The following is a 27,131-nucleotide window of genomic DNA, read 5'->3' as shown; positions in this document are numbered from 1 at the left end:
ATTAAACTTTTGATCAATTGGATAGGCTACTATGAATTTGGGTCTAATGTGTATGTATCCCTAAGATTTTTTGGTACTGTACCATTTTAACCACATATTTTCTTGTTGTGTATTTAATAAAAATTACGTATATTTTGCACTTAACATAACAACATAGATGGATTTTTTTCAAGTCCACGTGGTGATGGAGTTGTTTATAATAGAAGTGGAGTTTGGGGGTAAGAATACCAAATGGGGGGTGCAGGGAGTGGACGGGAGAAAACATCACGCCCATCAATGAAGCAGACCAAGCCCACTAACCAAGCCGGTCACGCCCAAGTGCCTTCTAGCCACTGGAATTTAGCTACAACTGTAGATGGAGGTATGTGGAGATTCCCCTTTAGGCTACATTCACACTTCCGTCTTTTTGAATCAGTCACAATCCATTGCCTTGAGGAATTACGGTATCCTGCAATATATTTTGCACAAATTTGTTTTTTCCCCATAAACTTTTATTACCGACAGATTGTGACTGATGGCATTGCGATGCATCCGTCCTGCGTCAAACCCATCGTGGAGTGACTGACCGTCGGCCAGCCCAGCGACCGGCTTTTGTAAACAATCAGCTGATACCCTTTCAAACAGTAAAAAAAAAAAAAAGGATCTCTTTTTTCTAGCAGCAGTCACATCAGTTGTGCCTCTACCTGCAACAACGCATCCGTTGCATCAGTCACACAACAGATTGTGACTGATGCAAAAAGACGGAAGTGTGAATGTAGCCTTACTGGGTGCAGGGGGCATTAACCCCCTCAGTGCTGATGACCTTTTTCTTCTCGCTCCCATATACCTCACTGATAGATGCTTCTTTTTCTCTGGAGCTTTTGTTATTTCCCGCTGATGTCGCCGTCTATTCGTTATTTATGGCTCGTATTTCATAGAAGGTTCTGTAACATATAAATTATTAATCTGGTTTCTTCCATTCCTAGCGATTTCCTTCTGGTCTGTTTACAAGTTGCCTCCTGCATTGCCTCCCATTAGAGCTGCACCCAGAGGGACGTGCTAATATGCTAGTCAATGCCCATTACCAGCCTCATCAGCGGTGACGCGCTTTCCTTTATCCATTGTCACCGCTTCAGAACAACGCGCTTAGAGTCACTGCACATGATCACAGTACCTTGTCCTGGCTTCAGAGAGGTCTAGTGCACATGCTAGTGTGTACTAGACCGGTCTAGTGCCGGGACTTCTGATCATGTGCAGTGACCCTAAATGCAACACAGGTACTCGCATCACCGCTGATGAGGCCGCTGGGCATTGAATAGCATGTTAGCACACTCCTGTAGTTATGCTAACATGATAAGAGAGTGGAATGAGTGCAGGAACTAACGCTCTTGTGACTACTCCCTGCGCTCATTACCATATCATAAAGGAAATTCTTTTCTAAAGATCTCTTTATTTATGTTAGTAGTGTTATGGACATGGTTATGGACAGTATACGGTGTTATATATAAAGCTATCCAAAATACAGGACAAGATGGCGCTTCCCCCCATATTTGCATTGCATTGAACACACGGACATTTGAAAGATGTTTTGTTTCTATATTTTATATTGATAATCTTTTCTTAACATTCTATACAGTACTTCATATTTTCCTTTTTAGTCTTTTTTCTCTTCTTCCCTTTTCTTCTCTATGAAAGCAATATGGTGATATTATTATAGAACTTTTGGGTCAATCACAATGATGCTAAGTTATTTGCTTTGACTCATGAGAAATAATTATGGCTCTTGGTATCCATTTGCAAATTATTCTACATTGTTATCAGTTATTGGTGCACTGGATCGTGCCCATGTTTCTTCTCTCATTTTAATATTATTTGGTTAAATTGTGATATAAATTAATAAAACTTGATTCACATAGAAAACTACTTTTCAGTCTCGATGCAGACCTCAGAAGGAAAGAAGCCCCATATTACAGTTAAGATTTAGTTGGAATAGCTTGGGCGAGCCACCTCACACTGGCAGAGCCCCTGACATGCCAGAAAAGCAGACCCCGCACAAGTGACCCCATTTTACAATCTAAACATCTTAATAGGGGTGCACTGATCATACTGACACCACAGGTCTGTCACTGAATTTTATACAATTGGGTGGAGAACAAAAACAATTTACCAGTAAAATGATGTTTTAGCCCTAGATTTCCAATTTTTCCAATTTCCAATTTTCCAATAGATAAAACAGTCCCCATAATGTGTTGCACAATTTCTCCTGAACGTGGCAATACCCCACATGTGACATGCCTCCTGTATTGTTACCCATTAGAGCCGAGCTTGGTTCTCCGCCATCCCATAGACGATCAATAGAAAAGCGTACACATCTCCTGGGAAAACCTCTCTCCATATTGTATATGCCGGACTTGTTTCTTCAGACATTTATAATTGCGGCTGTTATAATTAATGTGTCCTGTAAATCCCCCTCATGGCCGCTCCCCGGGACCCTCCCAGAGTCATCACTCGAGTCATTACCCATATTTCTGGAGTCCCTGTGCTCTGATAATCTCCAGCACCACAGCGGCAGCGGAATCTGGATCATTGTTAGAGGTAGAGCGCGCCATTTATCACCCATTTCCCCACTCGTGACCTGATGGCCTCTGGTTCTGCAGGTTATAGTGCACTGTGTGAAATCTACAGATCAGAAGTATTGCTGTGTATTAGACCAGCGATTAACACCTTATCAGCATATGATGTGTACCGCCCCGCGGCCTCGGCTGCGGCCGCCGAGCCGCTCGGATCAGTGCTCGGGTTCTACGGGCGGTGGCTCGAGCCTCTCACGGACCCAGGGGTCACGTCGCTCTGCAAGGGAGGTTGGCGCTACGTGCGGGGGATGCGGGTATTTGGTTTTCGGGATGGTTATTCGTGACACCACCCACGGGTTGTGGTGATGGTGGACACCACCGCTGCGGTGAAGGTACGGGGACTCCCGGGAGCAGTGTAGTGGCGCAGCTAGGTGTTGACCCCTCCGTGGGTAGGGGGATGTTGGTCCCGGGGCCCGGTTGGGTGAGGGCCGGGGTGCAGGGCGCAGTGGTGTGGTGTCCGAGGGCACAGGTGTACTCACGATTGAATCACACAGAGTCACTGGTAAACCAAACGAGGTGATGAACGGGGCCCACAGCCGGCTGCAGCTGCCTAGTCGGGTTGGCAATGCCCGCCTTTCTCCTGCACCTGTGTTGTAGTGTGACCACTGTGCCTGAGCACTGGTGGTCCGCTCCCCGGCATGTGTGTGTTGTAGGAGCCCCTTTGCCCGCAGACGCTGGCCCTTGGATCTCTGGCCTTTGGCGGTGGCTACTATCCGGACGGGTTGGGCTGTTGCCTTCAATCGGGACTTTGGTGGCAATGAACATACAGTCCAGTCCTCAATCAGTTAATTCGACTATGGTGGTGGCGTATAGCCTAGATCGGAGTCCGAGTACCCTGCCTGGTGCTCCGGTATCCTGTTGGCTCCCCGGTTCGGTTCCGGCGGGTCACCACCCGGTCCCGGTCCCTTAAGGTTCCACCGATTGTATTCCCGGTCTCCTGCACTGCCGTCTGCCTGCCTGACTGGTTGAGGGTCCTGGGCTCCCACCCAGGCCCCGCGCAGAACTGTACTTCACAACTCTCCACTACTCTGTACTGAACAACTGTGTGTCTGCAACTCTCTGTTGTTTTCCTGCCTCAGGCCAGCAGACTCCTCGGAGGGCGTGTCTTTCCGCCTGACTCCGCCCACCTGGTGTGCCTGTCTCACTCTGAGGGAGGCAATCAGGTCTTACTGTTTGACGGGTGGTACCTCTCTAGTGTGGGGGTGTAAGTGGTGTATGTCATGACCTGTGACCCCTGGGGTCCCAGGGCGTCACACTCCCCCTTGGTTTAATGCAGACCGTCCGCGGGCTGCCCGTCCACACCGGTTTATTTTGCTGGTAACTGTAAAAGATAAATAACGGGTAAAACATTTAAACATTATTCATTTCTTCCCTTGCGGGAGGCACATTACTTGAACCGTTACAAACGGGAAAAACAATTTTAATAATAACGGGAACGGGTCCATGTCCTTCTGCTTTCCCACCCAAGCAACCTAGACCTTGATGCTGCCTCGAAGAAACAGGCAGCACCCCTTTTCCCCAGTCGGGAAAATGGGAACTGGCCTAGGCCACCCAAGCGGGAACGGGTACGGTGTCGCGCACCCGGCAGTCATTCAGAGGCCCAATGTCCAAAGGGACCCCTGACCCGGAGGATGGTCACCGGTTCCGATGGTGACCGGACCCCAGCCTGCTCTGCTGTGGGTCCTTCCTCCAACCAGCCTCTCCGGAGACTGGCTGTAGCGGAAAGGCAATCAAAAGGGGAGGGGGCAGTAAGGGGCACTAGTTACAAGCCCAATAGTTTTTGGGTGGCTTGCGAGTTCTCAGCCTGGTCTTTAAACGGGAAAAGGGGGCAGCATCAGTCCCAACGGGGACGGGCACTTCAGTAACCAACGGGCTACCATAAAACACTTTAGGTCCCAATGGGGAACTTGCTGGTGGGTCCCAACGGGGAATGTCCTTTGTGACAACGGGAGTCCGCTGCCTTACTTGAGGTCGCCTTCCTCATACGCCTCCTCTAGCTCCACATCAGGGCTGTACGGTGGGGGAGGGGACTGGGGCCGCCCATGAATGCTGCAGCTCACCCTCCTCCTGACATCAAGGGCGAACCAGCCCCTCTCCCCGCAATGGCGGGTGTAGGCGACCAGCTCCCCGGCCTTCAGGTCACGATCCGGGTGACCCAGGGGCAGGTGATGGTAGACGTCCCTTCTGGAGAAAAAGACTTCGGGCTACAGGCCCGGCTCGTAAATAAACCTCCATCCTTGCCGGGTGCAGAACTGCCGGACCTGGCCCTCATAGGTCGGGCCCCGCACCTGGTATGTAGCATTCCGGAGAGCCTCCTTTTCCCGGATGGTGCGGGCCAGCACCGCGGCCTTCTCCCGAGCCTCGATCTCCCGGCCCGTCTGGATACGCTGCCGCTCCCAGAATGGGGTATCTGTTTGCTCCCTCTGTGCGGGGGTTGGGCCCAGTCGGCGCTCCCAGATGCTGGCCACGACCGACACCATCTGTGTTGGGGAGCCCCGCTGTGTCGCAGCCTGTCTTGCTGCCTTGCAGCGACATCCCTCCGCCACCTCAGCCGAGGCCTGGAGCTTGGGAGCGGCCAGCCTTACCTTCCGGGCCACGTCCATCATCTTTCTGGCCAGGCGGACTGCCAGGGCCTCTTCAGGCATGGTCACCTCCGAGGCTGGCAATTCCTCACGGAGAACGGGTACCTTCTAGGGCAACGGGATCGGTGTCGACCGGGCAAGTGGCCGTCCGCGGGCTGCGTCTACAGGCCTGTCCTCGCGGGCAGGTACGGTGGGACCCGCTGCCGGTGTCAGGGGCAACGGACCTATCGGTGGGGCAGCAGCGACCGGTACGGGCGGTAGTGGACGCGGCAGGGTGAGCGGGAGCAGGCCGGGCCCCTCGGCAGCAGTAGCCGTTCCCTTTGGGACACAGGGACGTGGGTCGCCTACCCGTTCCTCCAACACCGCCTCCACCTCACGTGCCCGCACGGCCGCAGCTACCTTCTCCATTTCGGCCACCCACCCTTCCACGAGGAGCTGGACCTGGGCCTGTAGACGGCGTCTCATCTGCGCCGCCTGGGCTTCCACCCACGCCGCTGTTCCGGGCCTGGGCTTCGGGCTTGCTAGACGGGGCGGACATGTTTCTTGCTCGGGATCCAGGAACAAGACACGTGCAAGGTCCTGGCGTCCCTGCTTCTTATCCCCGGGATCACATGAGGCCAGCTTCTCACCCGCCCCCCCTTGGTTTTCTTCCGCACTTGCTGCTTTTGGGGGCGGGGCTTCACTTTTGTGCCTTCACTGCTCAGGGAAGACGACTAGAGCGGGAAACTTTCGCGCCCAAGATGGCGGATCTTCAGATTTTTCAGCGGGACGCCGCTGACTGGGACTTCAAGGCGCACTTCTACTGGTAAGTAGACTGGGTCGATCCTGTTCGTGATGCCAGAAGAGTCGATGTGTACCGTCCCGAGGCCTCGGTCGCCGAGCCGCTCGGATCCATGCTCGGGTGCTACGGGCGATGGCTCGAGCCTCTCACGGACACGGGGGTCACGTCACACTGCAAGGGAGTAGGCGCTACGCGCGGGGGATGCGGGTATTTGGTTTTCGGGATGGTTATTCGTGACGCCACCCACGGGTTGTGGTGATGGTGGACATCACCGCTGCCGTGAAGGTACGGGGACTCCCGGGAGCGGTGTAGTGGCGCAGCTAGGTGTTGACCCCTCCGTGGGTAGGGGGATGTTGGTCTCGAGGCCCGGTTGGGTGAGGGCCGGGGTGCAGGGCGCGGTGCCCGAGGGCACAGGTGTACTCACGATTGAATCACACAGTCACTGGTAAACCAAACGAGGTGATGAACGGGGCCCGCAGCCGGCTGCAGCTTCCTAGTCGGGTTGGCAATGTCCGCCTTTCTCCTGCACCTGTGGTGCAGGAGAAAGGCGGACATTCTCCTGCTCCTGTGGTGTAGTGTGACCACTGTGCCTGAGCACTGGTGCTCCGCTCCCCGGCGAGTGTGTCGTAGGAGCCCCTTTGCCCACAGACGCTGGCCCTTGGATCTCTGGCCTTTGGCGTTGGCTACTATCCGGACGAGTTGGGCTGTTGCCTTCATTCGGGACTTTGGTGGGAATGAACATACAGTCCAGTCCTCAATCAGTTAATTCGACTATGGTGGTGGCGTATAGCCTAGGTCGGGGTCTGAGTACCCTGCCTGGTGCTCCGGTATCCTGTTGGCTCCCCGGTTCGGTTCCGGCGGGTCACCATCCGGTCCCGGTCCCTTACTGTTCCACCGGTTGTATTCCCGGTCTCCTGCAGGCGGCCACTGACGTCTGCCTGCCTGACCTGTTGAGGGTCCTGGGCTCCCACCCAGGCCCCAAGCAGAACTGTACTTCACAACTCTCCACTACTCTGTACTGAACAACTGTGTGTCTGCAACTCTCTGTTGTTTTCCTGCCTCAGGCCAGCAGACTCCTCAGAGGGCGTGTCTTTCCGCCTGACTTCGCCCACCTGGTGTGCCTGTCTGACTCAGAGGGAATCAATCAGGTCTTACTGTTGGACGGGTGGTACCTCTATAGTGTGGGGGTGTAAGTGGTGTATGTCATGACCTGTGACCCCTGGGGTCCCAGTAATTGTGCATCACTATTGGGAAGGAGTTTCCACAAACTGAAGTATAGTTACGTCATGGCGATTGTACAGTGATGGGAATCATTATTTGATCCCTTGCTGATTTTGTAGGTTTGTTCTCTGCCAAAGACATGAACAGTCTATAATTTTAAAGGTAGGTTAATTTTAACAGTGAGAAAATATAAAAACTAAAAAACAGAAAATCACATTGTATAAATTACATAAATTTATTTGCATTTTGCAAAGATAAATAAGTATTTGATCCCTCTGGCAAACAAGATGTAATACTTGGTGGCAAAACCCTTGTTAGCAAGCACGGCAGTCAGACATTTTTTGAAGTTGATGATGAGGTTTGCGCACGTCAGGAGGAATTCTCCTCTTTGCAGATTATCTGTAAATCATTAAGATTTTGAGGTTGTTGTTTGGCAACTCAGAGCTTCAGCTCCCTTCATAAGTTTTCTATGGGATTAAGGTTTGGAGACTGGCTAGGCCACTCCATGACCTTAATGTGCTTCTTTTTGAGCCCATCCTTTGTTGCCTTGGCTGTATGCTTTTGGTCATTATTATGCTGAAAGACCCAGCCACGACCCATTTTTAATGTCCTGGTGGAGGGAAGAAGGTTGTCACTCAGGATTTTACGGTGTATGGCTCCATCTATTATCCCATTGATGCGGTGAAGTAGTCCTGTGCCCTTAGCAGAGATACACCCCCAAAACATAATGTTTCCACCTCCATGTTTGACAGTGGGGATGGTATTTTTTGGGTCATAGTCAGCATTTCTCTTCCTCCAAACATGGAAAGATGAGTTAAGGCCAAAGAGTTAATTTTTTGTCTCATCTGACCACAGCACCTTCTCCAAATCACTCTCAGAATCATCCAAGTATTCACTGGCAAACTTCAGATGAGTCTGCACATGTGCCTTCTTGAGCAGTGGGACTTTGCGGGCACTTCAGGATTTTAAGCCATTATGGCGTAATGTGTTACCAGTAGTCTTGTTGGTGACAGTGCTTCCAGCTGCCTTGAGATCATTAACAAGTTCCCCCTGTGTAGTTTTAGTCTGATCTCTCACCTTCCTCATGATCCTGGATACCCCACAAGTTGAGATTTTGCATGGGGACCCAGATCGATGTCAATTGACAGTTATTTTGTATTTCTTACATTTTCTTACTATTGCACCTGTGCCGCCCCCGTGCCAGCAGCCGGGCTGCTCGGATCCAGAACCGCGGTGGCTCGAGGGGTCTCCGGACCCGGGGGTCGTGCGGCCACTCAATAAAGGGGGGATATGTACAGGGAGCTTAGAAAGTTCGTGATGCCACCCACGGTTTGTGGTAATGTGGGATACCACCGCTGCTGTGTTTGGAGGAGCGCCCGGGAGTGATGGGATGGCAGCTTGTGATGTTAACCCCTCCGTGGGCGGGGGGAAGGTGTCCCGGGGCTTGGTATTGGAAGGATGGGGGAACGTGGGCTGTAGGCCTGGGAGACAGAGAGCAGAGAAACTCACAGTGGTTGTCGTGGTGCTGGATGAGGCTGTGATGACTTGTGAGGTCAATGAACACACAGGCAGTGATTCAACCAAACGTCCCTTAGCACCGCTGCCGCCGAGGGGGAGCACGTCCAGGTGACCGCTCCCAGTGATGTCACAAGTGTGCCTTGGTCCAGTCTGACCCTGCGGGAGCCTCCACCTCCACAGACCCTTGCTCTCCGAGGCTACACTCACGCCGTCGGAGAGCTCCAACTCCCCAGCCTGCTCTCCTCCCTGAGAGCCCTCTGCTCTTTGCTCCCCTGCCGACGACTGACTAGCCACCTCCCACCCAGTCTGCTTAACCCTTCGGTGGGGGGCCCTTTCCTCACTGGACCTGGCCCCTGGTGTGCAGGTGTGGGATTTGCATGCAGGTCCTAGCACATCACTGAGTGGCACCTGGAACCAAGGGAGAGAAATGGATGCTGCACGGAAAGGAAAATTGTACAGCACCCTGTGACAACCTGATAGGCCAGGGTGTCACACACCAACAGTTGTCTCCTCTCTCATCCAGTGTCTTACTTATGGTTTTGTAGCCCATTACAGCCTTGTGCAGGTCTATGATCTTGTCCCTGACATCCTTAGGGCCATTTCAGAGATCCGGCATTTCGCCAGATTGCCAGATCCAGCATACTCCAGTACAGTGTAATACAGTACAATGGCATCACAGCAAGCTCCGGTCACATGCTATTATGTGACCGGAGCTTGCCACGATGCCATTGTACAGTATTAACACTGTACTGGAGTGTAACGGATCCGCCAACCTGGCAAAATTCTGGATGTGTGAAACGGCCCTAAGGGGTACTTTGCACGCTGCAACATCGCAAGCCGATGCTGCGATGCCGAGCGCGATAGTCCCCGCCCCCGTCGCAGCTGCGATATCATTGTGATAGCTGCCGTAGCGAATATTATCGCTACGGCGGCTTCACATGCACTCACCTGCCCTGCGACGTCGCTCTGGCCGGCGAACCGCCTCCTTAAGGGGGAAGGTCGTGCAGCGTCACACGGCAGGCGGCCAATAGGAGCCGAGGGGCGGAGATGAGCGCGATGTAAACATCCCGCCCACCTCCTTCCTTCCGCATAGCTGGCGTGAGCAGCGGTGACGCAGGTAGATGTTCCTCGCTCCTGCGACTTCACACACAGCGATGTGTGCTGCCGCAGGAACGAGGAACAACATCGGACCGTCGCGTCAGCGTAATTATGGAATTCGCTGACGCTACACCAATGATAGGATTACAACGCTTTTGCGCTCGTTAATCGTATCGTCTAGGATTTACACACTACGATGTCGAGAGCGACGCAGGAAGTGCGTCACTTTCGACATGGCCCCACCGACATCGCACCTGCGATATCGTAGTGTGCAAAGCCCGCCTAAGGATGTCACCTTAGGATACCACACGTGAACATACCCTAACTGGTCTGTAGGAGCCAAAACTCTTAATAGTTGGTAGGGGATCAAATACTTATTTCTCTCTGCAAAATATAAATAAATAAATATAATTTACACAATATGATTTTCTAGATTTTATTTTTGATATTCTTCTATCTCTCACTGTTAAATTTAACCTAACCTTAAAATTAAGTCAGTGAGCAAACTTACAAAATCAGCAAGGGATGAAATAATTATTTCCTTCTCTGTATATGCATACGAGTATCATGGCCTCATAGGAGTAGGACTGGTAAGATGTTCCCTTGTGAAAACATCTTTAGGGTAAGTTCACACAGTGCGTTTTTCGGGTGCGTTTTTTGGCCTTAAAACTGCATGACTTTGCTTCCCCAGCAAAGTCTATGAGTTTTCATTTTTGCTGTCCGCACACAACTTTTTTTTAAGCTGCGTTTTTGAGCTTAAAAAAAAAAATGGACATGTCAATTCTTTCCTGCGTTTTTCTGCATTTTTCCCCATACTATGCATTGGAAAAACGCAGCAAAACGCAGAGATCAAAAACGCAGCAAAACGCATGCGTTTTTTTGACGCGGGTGCGTTTTTAGTGGCCAAAAATGCACAAAAACGCAGCGTCAAAAAAACGCAGCGTGTGCACATAGCCTTATGGCGTTACCCACAAGGATAACCATTATGGCCTTTTAGAGGGGCGACATAAGGTCAGTGGAACACCATCAGCTTGATGTCTGGTTCTCTAGTATTTGTTGGACCAGGGATTATTACGTGCTATTCTTCAAATGTGACATTCAGTCTATACAGAGGTTTGCTTCTGTTCACCTTTTCCTGTAATTCCAGTTTGTTCTTTTCCCAACTACTGGGACTCGCAACATTAATCAGTGCTGACTTCTAGGCTTATGCATATAGCAGTCTGTCAAAGTGATAAGTGAAGGTCTCTCAGTTTAGGAATACTGTCCCTCTCTGCAACAAGCAACGATAACTGGCACGTCAACAAACAGGAGGCATCGCACAATCATCCCACAAGACTTAATCCGATTTTTGAGGTTTCATGTGCTTAAAAATTTCTTCCAGACTGGCTTTTATGAACCTCCCACATGCCACAGAATGGAGCCAGGTGCTTGAAAATTTGATCACTATCAGATATTAGCGCTCCAGTTGCATAATGTTATGGCTCGTCCTTCTTGGTGTTGTAATTTCAATGTTGAGAAGTGTATATACAAGTGCATCTCAATAAATTAGAATATTATCAAAAAGTTAATTTATTTCAGTAATTTAATATAAAGGGAAACACATACAGTATATTATACAGAGTCATTACACACAGTGATCTATTTCAAGTGTTTATTTCTGTTAATGTTGATGATTATGGCTTACAGCCAATGAAAACCCAAAAGTCATTATCTCAGATAATTAGAATATTATATAAGACCAACTGAAATAATGATTTTAATCTCAGAAATGTTGGCCTACTGAAAAGTCTGTACAGTAAATGCATTCAATGTTTGGTCGGGGCTCCTTTCTGCATGAATTACTGCATCAATGCGGCGTGGCATGGAGGCAATCAGCCTGTGGCCCTGCTGAGGTGTTATGGAAGCCCAAGTTGCTTTGATAGCAACCTTAAGCTCATCTGCATTGTTGGGTCTGGGCCTTTCATCTTCCTCTTGACAATACCCCATAGATTCATAGATACAGCACAAGGATACTGTGGTTAATAAACCAGGTATTGGAACTTTTGGCAATATTGACAGGTGCCATGTCTGCTGGAAAATGAAATTTCCATCTCCAAAAATCTTGTCGGCAGAGGGAAGTGCTTTAAAATTTCCTTGTAGATGGCTGCGCTGACTTTGGTCTTGATAAAACACAGTGGACCTACACCAGCAGATGACATGGCTCCCCAAACCATCACTGATTGTGGAAACTTCACACTAGACCTCAAGCAGCTTGGATTGTGTATCTCCCCACTTCTCCTCCAGACTCTGGGACCTTGATTTTCAATTGAAATGAAAAATGTATTTTCATCTGAAAAAAACACCTTGGACCACTGAGCAGCAGTCCAGTTTTTTTTCTCCAGGCCCACGTAAGACACTTCTGGCATTATCTATTAAGCATGAGTGGTTTGACAAAAGGAATGCGACCTTTGTAGCCCATGTCCTGTGTGTGGTGGCTCTTGAAGCACTGACTCCAGCAGCACTCCACTCCTTGTGAATCTCCCCCAAATTTTTGAATGCCCTATTTTTAACAATCCTATTAATGCTGGGGTTATCCTGGTTGCTTGTGCTCCTTTTTCTACCACACTTTTTACTTCCACTCAACTTTTCATTAATATGCTTGGATACAGCACTCTGTGAACAGCCAGCTTTTTTAACAATGACCTTTTGTGGCTTATCCTCCTTGGGGAGTGTGTCAATGATTGCCTTGTGGACATATGTCAAATCAGCTTTGTTCCCCAGGATTGTGTAGCCTACTGCACCAGACAAAGGGACCATTTTAAACCCTTAGGAAGCCTTTGCAGGTGTTTTGTGGTAATTATTCTAATTTTCTGAGATAATGACTTTTGGGTTTTCCTTGGCTGTAAGACATAATTATCAACATTAACAGAAATAAATACTTGAAATAGATCACTCTGTTTGCAATGACTATATAATATACCGTATTTTTCGGACCATAAAACGCACTTTTTCCCCCCCAAATGTTGTGGGAAAGTTGGGGGTGCGTCTTATGGTCTGACTGTGGCTGCGGGGAATGAGGGTGCTGCGGGTCATCGGTGGCACGAGCAGGCTGTAGCAGCCTGCCGTGACCATGTGGACCCGCTCATTTAATATGCACGCCCATCCACCCGCCCATCTCTCAGCAGTGAAGCCGGCGCTGACAGGTGGGCGGGAGGATGGACAAGGATAAACAGTCGGCCCGCGTGATTACCCCTGGCAACTGCAGCCTGGAGTGATCATGTGTGGCTGTATTCACTGCCCCCCGCGCATCATCATCAGTGCGGGGGGCAGTGAATCAGTACACATTACTCACCGTTCCCCTGCAGCATCGCTCCTCCTCCCGTCTGTCCGGTCAGCTGTCTTGGGTGTCTAGCGGCGCGCACACCGATGAAGTCATCGCTGTGCGCACGTGTCCACACGCAGCCGCCGGCACAGATCACCGGAGGACATCGCAATGCTGCAGGGGGACGGCTGCATTCAGCGGCGCTGCCGCTTACATAGACGGTAAGAGGAGCGGTGCTGCAGGGAGTGAGGTAAGGTGAGTATGAACGTTTATTTTTTTTATGTGCCACAGGATGCGGCCATACACCAGGATGAGGGCATATAGCAGGATAGGGGTATATTATGAGCAGCATGGGGAGTATATGAGCAGGATGAGGGGTATATAGCAGGCTGGGGAGTATACAAGCAGGATGAGGGTATATAGCATCTGGGGAGTATATGAACAGGCTGGGGAGTATATGAGCAGGACATTACCCCATAACAGCGTCAGCAGCAGATCCTCGCCCCATAAGTGTGTCATGACCACATTTTTTGCTTAAAATTTTATTTTCCTATTTTCCTCCTCTAAAACCAGGGTGCGTTTTATGGTCAAGTGCGTCTTATAGTCCAAAAAATACGGTATGTGTTTCCCTTTTTATAATGAATTACTGAAATTAATTAACTTTTTGATGATATTCTCATTTATTGAGATGCACTTGTAACTTTCCTGTGAAACAAGAAGGGAGAAGTCATCCGATATCAAACCCTGAGGATTATGAAAACCAATTGAAGGATACCATAATTACAAAATAACCCAACATATATACCGTATATCAAAGCAAATGCAATATACAAATATAAACCTTTATTTAGTACGGGATAAAGTTCATTAAGAGGATATTAAAACCACATACAGTACATAAACCCACTGGACTTGATTAAAATGAAAATAACAGATCAGAGGAGTAATGGATCGGCAGAGTACCCTGTATACTAAAGTATAAGCCGACACGAGTATTAGCCGAAGCCCCTAATTCTATCACAAAAATCTGGGAAACCGTATTGACTCCAGTATAAGCCTAGGGAGGGAAATGCAGCAGCTACTGGGAAGTTTCAAAAATAAAAATAGATCCCATTAAAATGTACTGTGCTCATCATTGTAGTAATGTGCCCATCCTTGTCCCCACTTGTAGTAATGTGCCCCGTCCTTGTGCCACCTCCCCTTATGTGCCCATCCTTGTGCCCCTTCCTTGCGCCCTCTAGTAATGTGCACTACAGTAATGTCTTTCTATCGGTCCCCTTTTTATCCTCTATTATGAACTAAAAATTATTCTCACCTGTCCTCCATTCCCGCAGTGACCTCAGCTGCTTCTTGTATGCACCTCCGTGATGCGTCCAATGCACGGGGCTGCAGGCTCCAATCGGTGTTTTACTGCAGTTGAATGCTTTACTGCAACGCTGCCGCTGTAAAGCATTCAACTGCAGTAAAGTTCTGATAGCAGCAGTGGCGGCGGCGGCCCAGTGTACAGGACGTGACCAAGGAGGGGTTATATGTGCCTGCGGTCTGCAAGAGGCACCCCTTGATGATCACGTCCTGTGCACGGAGCCGCTGCTGCAGGATGCCATTGTGATTTTACAGCGGCAGCAGTGTGCAGTGCACACGGGGCCACCGCTGCTGTCAACGCTTTTTAGCAGTTGAATGCTTTGCTGCACCACCGCCGCTGTAAAGCATTCAACTGCACTAAAGACATGACGGCATCCTGCAGCCTCGTGCATCAGACGCTATCACGGAGGGGTCTACAAGAAGCAGCTGAGGTCACTGTGGGAATGGAGGACAGGTGAGAATGAGAATATGTTTTTTTTTTGTGGGACCCTGACTCGAGTATAAGCCGAGGGGGACATTTTCAGCTTAAAAAAAATGGAATGAAAAACTTGGCTTATACTCAATTATATACGGTAGTACCAATTAGAAACTAAGGCATCAATTCAATCAGGTCTTTAAAGTGTCACTGTTGATGGGAGCCCTGAGAACCTACTTAATGTTCAACATTTCTACCTTCTACTTTTATTAGTCAGACCTGTGTGACATTTTGTGAGTGACAGTGATCCAGCAAAACTAATAAAGAAAGGACCCTGGAATGCCAGAGATGAAAAGATTCACAGGGCTCCCGTCCAATGGTCACTAATTACTGATCTGACTGATGGACTAGAGTCCGGGAGGTCAGTACGTGTAACGGGGGGTTAACGACTTTGTGCGCCACGGGCAACTAATTGTCCATGACGCACAAACGACGGGGGCGGGTACGATTGCTCGTGCAATCGCACGAACGATCGTACCGTGTAAATCCCGCATTAGACTTTAGCTTTGGGACCCAATAATTTCTATGCACGCCTCTGGTCTCATCAAATTATCAGGTCACCTTATTAATTAGATGAGACAAGCTGGGCATGGAATGGTTACCGTAGACACCGTCCTGATCATGTATATCAGTGTCCGTGCCTGATCGATATCAAATATAGTGGAAGTAAAGGTCATCGACAATGTTTTTAAGCTTCAATAATACCAATATAAAATATATTATATACATTATTCATATATTGGTGTAATATTGGGATACAAATTCATTTTCATTAGTAAATGGCCATTGATAGTGATGAGCGGACCCATGGAAGTTCGGGTTCTGCGAGTTAAGTTTGGCTCTGGACTCGGACTTGACCTGAACTTCATTTATAGTCACTGATTGGCACTTCAGGTCTCCACCCACATGCAGCCAGTTATAAACAGAACACTTGCGAGTGGGCAGGATTTTTTCCATTTCATTGGGGTGTGGTGCACATTATATCTGATCACGCTGTTGTTACCCCCAGTGCGACCCATTCAAACACTGCAAGCAGCTCACAGGGTTTAGTACTGAGCAAAAAAAGAAAATGGCTACTTACGTGTGCTATCTTTAATGTACAAGATCTGAATTCTCTGTAAATCATTTCACACATACTGAATATGAAAATGATTTCTGCCCCGTGTGAGTTAACAGATGGCTATCAAGACTATATTTCTCTGTATTAATTTTAACTGAGATTTTTTAAAAACCCAATAAACCAGTGCTGTTAAGAGGTTTTTTTGTTGATATTTTATACTTTTTATTGCTGTCCTTGTTTTAGACACAGATTTATTCAAAACAATTCACACAATAGAACAAGGAAAAAAAGAGAGAATATACCACATATGGTAGAAATAAAAATAAAAATAAAGAATAAGTAATTGATAGTGCAGCAAACAGATACCAGGTGTCTGGTTGCAGTACCCCGGCCGGTAGTAGAGCAATTATTAAATCTAGTATAGTATATTAAGTGATGCTTCAAGGCATATGATATTTAATGCCAATTGAAACTATCACTGCAACATGATTTTTCAGATACCTGGAGAGTTTTTTTCAATCCATAAGCTTTTAATAGAGGCTTAAAATATAAGCAGCAATTTCAGCGTTCCAAGTGCCTTTATATGAATTTGAAGAAACTGCACTTCAGGATTGTAGTGAGGATGAGGTAGAGCCCCAGCTCATCAAGTGTTCCAATAGGAGTTTACCTGGAGTCAAGTTCAGGCATCAAGCTTCCACATGCTGGGTGACTGCACGATAATTTCTCCTCCTAGAGATATAAAGTAGTTTCCATGCAGGAGTCTCCTATTTGTGCTCCTACGATCAAATTCAGACATCAACCTCCATATATTGGATAACTGTACGGTACTCTCTCCTCCTGGAGATATAGAGTAGTTTCCGTGCAAGGGACTCCTATTTGCGCTCCTAGATTAAATGGAGCAGAGCCACAAAGCACTATTCCGTGCTAGTTCACAGGGCGGTAGTTGAATCAAGCACGCAGCTTATCCTGCTCCTTCAGTAACAGCCCGGGCATTCGCCACATACAGGGCTGGATATTCACAAGGGGGAGAGAGGCTGCTAGATTATTGGCACCTCGCAGAGTGAGCTGAGCAAAGGTCCAATCCGACGCGCGTTTCGGGGGCGTTACCGGTCCCCTTCCTCAAGCCCCCGAAACGCGCGTCGGATTAGACCTTTGCTCAGCTCACCCTGCGAGGTGCCGATAGTCTAGCAGCCTCTCTCCCCCTTGTGAATATCCAGCCCTGTATGTGGCGAATGCCCGGGCTGTCACTGAAGGAGCAGGAGAAGCTGCGTGCTTGATTCAACTACCGCCCTGTGAATTAGCACGGAATAGTGCTTTGTGGCTCTGCTCCGTTTAATCTAGGAGTGCAAATAGGAGTCCCTTGCACGGAAACTACTCTATATCTCCAGGAGGAGAAAGTACCGTACAGTTATCCAGTATATGGAGGTTGATGTCTGAATTTGATCGTAGGAGCGCAAATAGGAGACTCCTGCATGGAAACTACTTTATATCTCTAGGAGGAGAAAGTATCGTGCAGTCACCCAGTATGTGGAAGCTTGATGCCTGAACTTGACTCCAGGTAAACTCCTATTGGAACACTTGATGAGCTGGGGCTCTACCTCATCCTCACTACAATCCTGAAGTGCAGTTTCTTCAAATTCATTTAAAGGCACTTGGAACGCTGAAATTGCTGCTTATATTTTAAGCCTCTATTAAAAGCTTATGGATTGAAAAAAACTCTCCAGGTATCTGAAAAATCATGTTGCAGTGATAGTTTCAATTGGCATTAAATATCATATGCCTTGAAGCATCACTTAATATACTATACTAGATTTAATAATTGCTCTACTACCGGCCGGGGTACTGCAACCAGACACCTGGTATCTGTTTGCTGCACTATCAATTACTTATTCTTTATTTTTATTTCTACCATATGTGGTGTATTCTCTCTTTTTTTCCTTGTTCTATTGTGTGAATTGTTTTGAATAAATCTGTGTCTAAAACAAGGACAGCAATAAAAAGTATAAAATATCAACAAAAAAAACCTTATCAGCGCTGGTTTATTGGGGATTTTTTATTTTTAAAAAATCTCAGTTAAAATTCATTTCTGATTCCAGGCAAATTAAAGGGGTTTTTTTGCCTACAAACCTAGCTGCAGATTTAATGGTTATTGGGGTCAAGCGCTAACAATTGTCTGTAGACTACTTGGTATAACCTTATTTCTCTGTATTACATTTTTCACCCTTGAAACATGAAAATGGCTTCTTCCCTGTGGAGTTCTCTGATGTTGAAGGGAAGGTGTCGTGCCCAAAAAATACATTTCAATAACTGAAAAAATGTAAAGTATTAATGTTTTAATATTTTGTGTAAATATTATTTGTTTTTAATTGAGCAAAATATAAAAAAAAAATTAAAAAGTTTGATATTTTCCACTCAAACACTAGGGGGAGCAGCTGCTGAAATCCTACAGAAATCCCACTGTAGAAAAAGCCTGGATTACAGCTGCAGTAAAGTGGGCAGAATCTGCTCTCCTGTGTGTGTGATATTTCCAACAGTTCAGAGAGAATGACGTATAGGGACACAGTGCAGAGCCATTTTGTTGGTGACCACAAATGTCTAAAGTGTCACCAAGGACAGCTGCATAGTGATCCCCACATAACGCTCTGCACGCCCAGGTCCAGCAATGCTCTGCCGCATGCATGCACATCTGCAATGTTCTGCCACATGCATGCCCGCAATGCTCTGCCACATGGACGCACGCAGTGTGTGTGCACACTGTGTATATACTGTGTGTGTGACCGAGCACCCAGCATGAGGTCAGCGGAGGCGGAGCCAGCGTGTGTATATACTATATACCGTGTATGGTGTGTATATACTATATACTGTGTGTATATACTATATACCGTGTGAGCACTGTGTATATACTGTGTTTGTGACCGAGCAGCATACCGGTGCAATGCTCTTCATGCACGACCACCCAAAATGCTCTGCCACACGCTCACCCACAATGATCTGCCACACACGCACACACAATGGTCTTCCACATGCGCACATAATGCTCTGCCACACGCACGCACACTGCACTGCCACGCACGCACACTGCACTGCCACGCACGCACAAAATGCTCTGCCACATGCATGCACACGCAATGCTCAGCTAGGCACGCACACGCAATGCTCTGCCAGGCACGCGCACACACACTGCACTGCCACGCACGCACACAATGCTCTGCCACACGCACAAAATGCTCTGCCACACGCACAAAATGCTCTGCCACAGGCACGCACGCACAAAATGCTCTGCCAAATGCATGCACACACAATGCTCTGCCAGGCACACACACACAATGCTCTGCCACGCACGCACAATGCTCTGCCACATGCACGCACACACAATGCTCTGCCACATGCACGCACATACAAAGCTCTGCCAGGCACGCACACACAATGCTCTCCCATGCACGCACACACAATGCACTGCCACGCACGCACATAAAAAATGCTCTGCCACGCACGCTGACACAATGCTCTGCCATGCACGGAAACACAAAATGCTTTGCCACATGCACGCACAAAATGCTCTGCCACATGCACGCACAAAATGCTCTGCCAAATGCACACACAAAATGCTCTGCCATACGCACACACAATGCTCTGCCAGCACACACAAAATGCTCTGCCACACGCACAAACACACAAGCACGCACACACAATGCTCTGCCAGCACACACACAAAATGCTCTGCCAGCACAGACACAAAATGCTCTGCCACACAAGCACACACTCACAAGCATGCCCGCTGCGGCCAGGAAGGGAGGGGGGCGGTACACTACTCACAAAGGCCGACAGGTGACAGGGCATGGGGAGAGAGCGTATTATCTGAGACAGTAGCATCGGCGGCGGGGGGGTGGGGTGCCAGTACACTACTCCCACGGGCCGAACGGGTGACAGGGGGAAAAGTTCAGCACACAGCATGACCGCTGTGAGCTGCAGAAAGATGGCGCTGATCTCCTCCCTCTGCTGTGATCTGAACAGCCCAGGGGGCGCGTCCATTTCACAGCAGGCAGCTCTCCTGTAATAAGTCTAGGGGTCGGATTCCGACTATCAGAGTCTATGCACAGGGGCTGCCATAAAGCAGTGAGTAACTGTCGTTACACACACACACAGCAAATCCAGCACGGCAGCCCCCAGTGCCTCCAGTAAAATTAGCATTAAATAAAAAATAAATAAGCAGTGATTTTAATTTTGTATCAAAAATACTTGATATCATAATCACTATTTTTAATACAAAAATAAAAAAACGCGACACCTTCCCTTTAACAATATGGTGTTTCACAAAAACACATTTACCATACTAAAAACATGAATATGACTTTTTCCCTGTGTCAATTCTCAGTTACAATGTTAAAATGATTCTTGTATAAAACATTTTCCATTCGGGGCATGAAAACACCTTCCTTTCCCTATATGATTCATATGATGCCTAGAAAGATGTGATTTTTGTATGAAATATTTCATACATTTTGAACATGAAATTGCCTTTTTCTCCGTATGAATTCACTGATGACTAACAATTTCAGCTTTTGTAGAGCAACATTTCCCATATTTCGAAAGGCTTCTCCCCTGTGTGATTTTTTTTTTTTACAGTCATATGTAAAAGTTTGGGCACCCCTATTAATGTTAACCTTTTTTCCTTATAACAATTTGGGTTTTTGCAACAGCTATTTCAGTTTCATACATCTAATAAATGATGGACTCAGTAATATTTCTGGGTTGAAATGAGGTTTATTGTACTAACAGAAAATGTGCAATCTGCATTTAAACTAAATTTGACAGGTGCAAAAGTATGGGCACCCTTATCAATTTCTTGTTTTGAACACTCCTAACTACTTTTTACTGACTTACTGAAGCACTAAATTGGTTTTGTAACCTCACTGAGCTTTTACCTTCATAGGCAGGTGTATCCAATCATGAGAAAAGGTATTTAAGGTGGCCACTTGCAAGTAGTTCTCTTATTTGGATCTCCTATGAAGAGTGGCATCATGGGCTCCTCAAAACAACTCTCAAATGATCTGAAAACAAAGATTATTCAACATAGTTGTTCAGGGGAAGGATACAAAAAATTGTCTCAGAGAATTAAACTGTCAGTTTCCACTGTGAGGAACACAGTAAGGAAATGGAAGAACACAGGTACAGTTCTTGTTAAGCCCAGAAGTGGCAGGCCAAAAAAAATATCAGAAAGGCAGAGAAGAATGGTGAGAACAGTCAAGGACAATCCACAGACCACCTCCAAAGACCTGCAGCATCATCTTGCTGCAGATGGTGTCACTGTGCATCGGTCAACAATACAGCGCACTTTGCACAAGGAGAAGCTGTATGGGAGAGTGATGCGAAAGAAGCCGTTTCTGCAAGCACGCCACAAACAGAGTCGCCTGAGGTATGCAAAAGCACATTTGGACAAGCCAGTTACATTTTGGAAGAAGGTCATGTGGACTGATGAAACAAAGATTGAGTTGTTTGGTCATACAAAAAGGCGTTATGCATGGAGGCAAAAAAACACGGCATTCCAAGAAAAGCACTTGCTACCCACAGTAAAACTTGGTGGAGGTTCCATCATGCTTTGGGGCTGTGTGGCCAATGCCGGCACCAGGAATCTTGTTAAAGTTGAGGGTCGCATGGATTCAACTCAGTATCAGCAGATTCTTGACAATAATGTGCAAGAATCAGTGACGAAGTTGAAGTTACGCAGGGGATGGATATTTCAGCAAGACAATGATCAAAAACACTGCTCCAAATCGACTCAGGCATTCATGCAGAGGAACAATTACAATGTTCTGGAATGGCCATACCAGTCCCAGACCTGAATATCATTGAAAATCTGTGGGATGATTTGAAGCGTGCTGTTCATGCTCGGCGACCATCAAACTTCACTGAACTGGAATTGTTTTGTAAACAGGAATGGTCAAATAAACCTTCATCCAGGATACAGGAACTCATTAAAAGCTACAGGAAGTGACTAGAGGCTGTTATTTTTGCAAAGGGAGGATCTACAAAATATTAATGTCACTTTTATTTTGAGGTGCCCATACTTTTGCACCGGTCAACTTTTGATTAAATGCGGATTGCACATTTTCTGTTCGTACAATAAACCTCATTTCAATTCAGAAATATTACTGAGTCCATCATTTATTAGATATATGAAACTGAAATAGCTGCTGCAAAAACCCAAATTGTTCTAAAGAAAAAAGGTTAACATTAACCCCTTCAGCCCCCGGGCACCTTCCGTTTTTGCTCCTTTTCTTCCGAGAGCCGTAACTTTTTTATTATTCCGTCAATCTTGCCATATGAGGGCTTGTTTTTTGCGGGACGAGTTGTACTTTTAAATGAAACCATAGGTTTTACCATATATTGTACTGGAAAACAGCAAAAAAATTCCATATGTGGAAAAACTGCAAAAAAAGTGTGATCGCACAATAGTTTTTGGGATGTTTTATTCACAGTGTTCAATATATGATAAAACTGATGCATCTATGTGATGCCTCAGGTCGGTGCGAGTTTGTAGACACCAAACATGTATAGGTTTACTTGTATCTAAGGGGTTAAAAAAATTCACAAGTTTGTCCAATAAAAGTGGCGCACGTTTTGCGCTATTTTCCGAAACACGTAGTGTTCTTATTTTTTGGGATCTATTATGGCTCAGTGATGGCTTATTTTTTGCGTCTCAAGCTGACGTTTATAATGGTACCATTTTTGCGCAGATGCTACGTTTTGATCGCCTGTTATTGCATTTTGCGTAAAACTTGCGACGACCAAAAAACATAATTTTGGCGTTTGGAATTTTTTTGCCACTACGCCGTTTACCAATCAGATTAATTGATTTTATATTTTGATAGATCGGGCATTTCTGAACGCGGCGATACCAAATATGTGTATATTTATTTATTTTTTATCCCTTTAATTTTCAATGGGGGGAAAGGGGGGGATTTGAACTTTTAGGTTTTTTGTTTTTTAAAACTTTTTTTTTTACTTTTTTTTATTTTACTAGTTCCCCTAGGGGGCTATAGCGATCAGCAATCCGATCGCTATTATCTATCTGCTGATCACAGCAATACAGCTGTAAACAGCAGATTCAGTCACTTTGTTTTTCCCTCTGCTCTCGGCCGAGGGAAAACGAAAGTGAAACATCATAGCAGCAGGCGTCATCACATGACCCTGTGCTACGATGGCAACCACCGATAGTCACGTGATAACACACATGACTTCCGGTGGGGGCGGCGGTAAGTAAAAAACATGGCCGCGCGCATTTAAATCTTGCTGCCAGACTTTGGCAGCAAGATTTAAGGGGTTAATGGCCGCGGGTGGAAGCGATTCCACCCGCGGCTAGCAGGCACACATGTCAGCTGTTGAAAACAGCTGATATGTGTGCCGATCCACGCCGCCTGCCTGCGGCAGGGGGCGGGGCTTAACGGGACACGATCCTGGACGGATAGATCCATCCAAGGTCATGAAGGGGTTAATAGGGGTGCCCAAACCTTTTCATATGACTGTATGACTAGCAAGTGCAGATTTAATAGAAAACCAATTTCCACATTCTAAAACGCACAAATGGCTTCTCCCAGTGTGAATTTTCTGATGTGAAACAAGTTCAGCTTTCCAAGGAAAACATTTGACATTCTGAACAAGAAACTGGATTTTACCTTGTGTGAATTCTCTGATGTCGAGAAACATGTGATTGAGTAGAAAAACATTTCCCACATTCTGAACAAGAAAATGGCTTCTCTCCTGTGTGAATTCGCTGATGACTAACAATATCAGCTTTTGTAGAACAACATTTCCCACATTCTGAACAAGAAAACGGCTTTTCCCCTGTGTGAATTCTATGATGTCGAGCAACAAGTGATTGAGTAGAAAAACATTTCCCACATTCTGAACAAGAAAATGGCTTTTCCCCTGTGTGAATTCTCTTATGCTTAACAAAATCAGCTTTTCTACTAAAACGATTCCCACATTCTGAACATGAAAATTGCCTCTCCCCTGTGTGAATTGTCTGATGTAAAACAAGTTCATCTTTCCTAGAAAAACATTTCCCACATTCTGAACAAGAAAATGGCTTTTCCCCTGTGTGAATTTTCTGATGTTGAAGAACATATGATTTAGTAGAAAAACATTTCCCACATTCTGAACAAGAAAATGGCTTTTCCCCTGTATGAATTTTCTGATGTCTAACAAGTTCAGCTTTACAACGAAAACATTTCCCACATTCTGAACAAAAAAATGGCTTTTCCCCTGTGTGAATTCTCTGATGTCTAACAAGTTCAGCTTTACAAGGAAAATATTTCCCACATTCTGAACAAAAAAATGGCTTTTCCCCTGTGTGAATTCTCTGATGTCGAGCAACATGTGATTTAGTAGAAAAACGTTTCCCACATTCTGGACAAGAAAATGGCTTTTCCCCTGTGTGAATTCTCTCATGAATAACTAAATCAGCTTTTGTACTAGAACGTTTCCCACATTCTGAACATGAAAATGGCTTTTCTCCTGTGTGAATTTTTTGATGAGAAGCAAGTTGAAATTTCCTAGAAAAACATTTCCCACATTCTGAACAACAAAATGGCTTTTCCCCTGTGTGAATTCTCTGATGTGCAATAAGTTTTGATTTCTTAATAAAACATTTACTACATTCTAAACATAAAAATGGTTTCCCCCTTACGGAAGCTATTTTATGTTCAACAGCCCTTCTGTGACTTTCGTTTTGCATATTCGTCTTTGAGAAAGCAGAAGAAAAGACCTTGGATTCAGATGCATTAGTTGTAATGACATCTTCTTCACATGTATCTGTTGCAAAATCTGAGAATACCAGATGTCCTTCTGAGCTCCTAGTACAGTCATCTGCAAAGAATAAAACTAAATGTTATTTTTCAATAACACTCCATTGCAATTATATTAATTTGTTATTATATACTTTATAAAACATTTCCTTACAAACTAATACAATTCAGTTATTAAAGGGTACCTATCACCAGATTTTGGCCTTCTAAACTAAAACTACCACATCAAGCAGCGCTTGTGCTGTATTCTATAAAGATGTACGTTACCCCCTGACCACCCCTCTAGACCCCACAAATACCTTTATAAAATCTCTCACCATAAATGTAAATGGTCTGGTCCAATGGGCATCCTAATCTGCGCCTCATGTCCCTCCTTTCACCATCCTCTTGTGCTGAGGACACCTCTCGTGTTATCCAGTAAGGTATGCAAAATGTCGCGATTGCGCAGACATATTCCCTGCTCACTCAGGCGCACTTCACTCTGCCCTAATGCAGGCAGAGTAAAAAACATAGGTTTAGAAATACTCACCCGCTTCATCCATATCGCAAGGCAAAATCTTGCGCCTGCGTAGAGAACTCACCACTTCTCTACTGTAGCCTCCCTCTCTGAAGGTTTATATTTCACTCTGCCCTTCACTAATTGTTTCAAATTGCCTTTGAAAACTCAGTAAGGAGCCTGTAATTAGTTTTATTTTGTGATTTCAGCTCTTTACATCTGTCTTGACAGGTACTCTTTGACAGGTACCAGTATGTACCACAGCACATTGGAGGAGCATATTGATCATATACATATAAGCCATCACTTTGGAGAAAGTGTAAGGTTCTTTATTATTGTTCAATTTAACAAACCAGTGGATATAAGAAAAAGAGAACAAATCCTTTATAATCTTTTATATGTCATGCAAGCAAATAGAAACATTGCCCTTAAATACATTGTCCTCTGCCTGTCATGATTTCCAGTCCCTGGTTCTTTTGTACACTACTTAGCCTTAGTGGTTTTTGAAAGTTTGTGAACCATTCAAAATGTTCTATGTTCTGCATAAATATGACCTAAAACTACATAAAGACTTTCAGGCTAAAACTAGATAAAGAGAAACAAATCAAATCAACGAGTTAAAAATCTTAAGACTTTCATTATCTTTAAATCAGGAAAATTAACCAATGACACATTCCTGAGTGTCAAGGTCAGGTGTTTGTTACTGTGTTGCTCTTTAGGCCCCTTTACACACTGAGACTTTCAGCAATCCCACCAGCGATTCCAACCTGGCCGGGATCGCTACAAAGTCTCTGGTGAGCTGTCAAACAGGCAAACCTGGCCAACGACGCAACACCGATCCGGACCTGCAGAACGACCTAGCTAGTCAAACACTGGAAACGAGTGATGTGTCATAATATCTGTCAATCACTATTCTCTGTCAGTCGGTCTCTCCCTCTCGGTCTCGATTCTCTCTCTGTCGGTCCGTCACTATCTCTGTCCCTCTCTCACAGTCTGTCGGTCATTTTCCCCTCCTCTCTCATACTCACCGATCCCCGGCGCGGCGCTGCACGGCATTCACACTGCTGCGGGGGCTTTTACTATTTTGAAAAAGCCGGCCGCTCATTAAACAATTTCGTATTCCCTACTTTCCCCGCCCACAGGCGCCTATGATTGGTTGCAGTCAGACACGCCCCCCACGCTGAGTGACAGCTGTCTCACTGCACCCAATCACAGCAGCCGGTGGGCGTGTCTATACTGTGCAGTGAAATAAATAATTAAATAATTAAAAAAAACGGCGTGCGGTCCCCCCCAATTTTAATACCAGCCAGATAAAGCCATACGGCTGAATGCTGGTATTCTCAGGATGGGGAGCTCCACGTTATGGGGAGCCCCCCAGCCTAACAATATCAGTCAGCAGCCGCCCAGAATTGCCGCATACATTATATGCGACAGTTCTGGGACTGTACCCGGCTCTTCCCGATTTGCTCTGGTGCGTTGGCAAATCGGGGTAATAAGGAGTTATTGGCAGCCCATAGCTGCCAATAAGTCCTAGATTAATCATGTCAGGCGTCTCCCCGAGAAACCTTCCATGATTAATCTGTAAATTACAGTAAATAAACACACACACCCGAAAAAACCTTTATTAGAAATAAAAAACACAAACACATTCCCTCATCACCAATTTAATAAGCCCCAAAAAGCCCTCCTTGTCCAGCGTAATCCACAGACCTCCAGCGTCGCTTCCAGCTGTGCTGCATAAAGGTGACCGGAGCAGCAGCAAACACCGCCGCTCCTGTCAGCTCCACGCAGCTAATGAAGACAGCCGCGCGATCGTCTGAG

At 46.4% G+C, this 27,131-nt stretch overlaps 1 protein-coding gene across 1 annotated transcript in view; it reads right to left on the bottom strand.

Annotated features, from left to right (window-relative positions):
• Nucleotides 1-27,131, bottom strand: part of LOC142312861 (uncharacterized) — a 197,425-nt gene that overhangs the window by 64,369 nt on the left and 105,925 nt on the right. Inside the window, exon 5 of the mRNA XM_075351847.1 lies at nucleotides 23,684-24,875. Within this exon, the coding sequence (XP_075207962.1) occupies nucleotides 23,684-24,875 (1,192 nt within the window). The remainder of the gene's footprint in view (nucleotides 1-23,683; nucleotides 24,876-27,131) is intronic.

The sequence above is a fragment of the Anomaloglossus baeobatrachus genome, chromosome 5 (assembly GCF_048569485.1).
Source record: "Anomaloglossus baeobatrachus isolate aAnoBae1 chromosome 5, aAnoBae1.hap1, whole genome shotgun sequence".
Taxonomy (NCBI): Eukaryota; Metazoa; Chordata; class Amphibia; order Anura; family Aromobatidae; genus Anomaloglossus; species Anomaloglossus baeobatrachus.
This window is presented reverse-complemented; position numbering and strand designations above follow the sequence as displayed.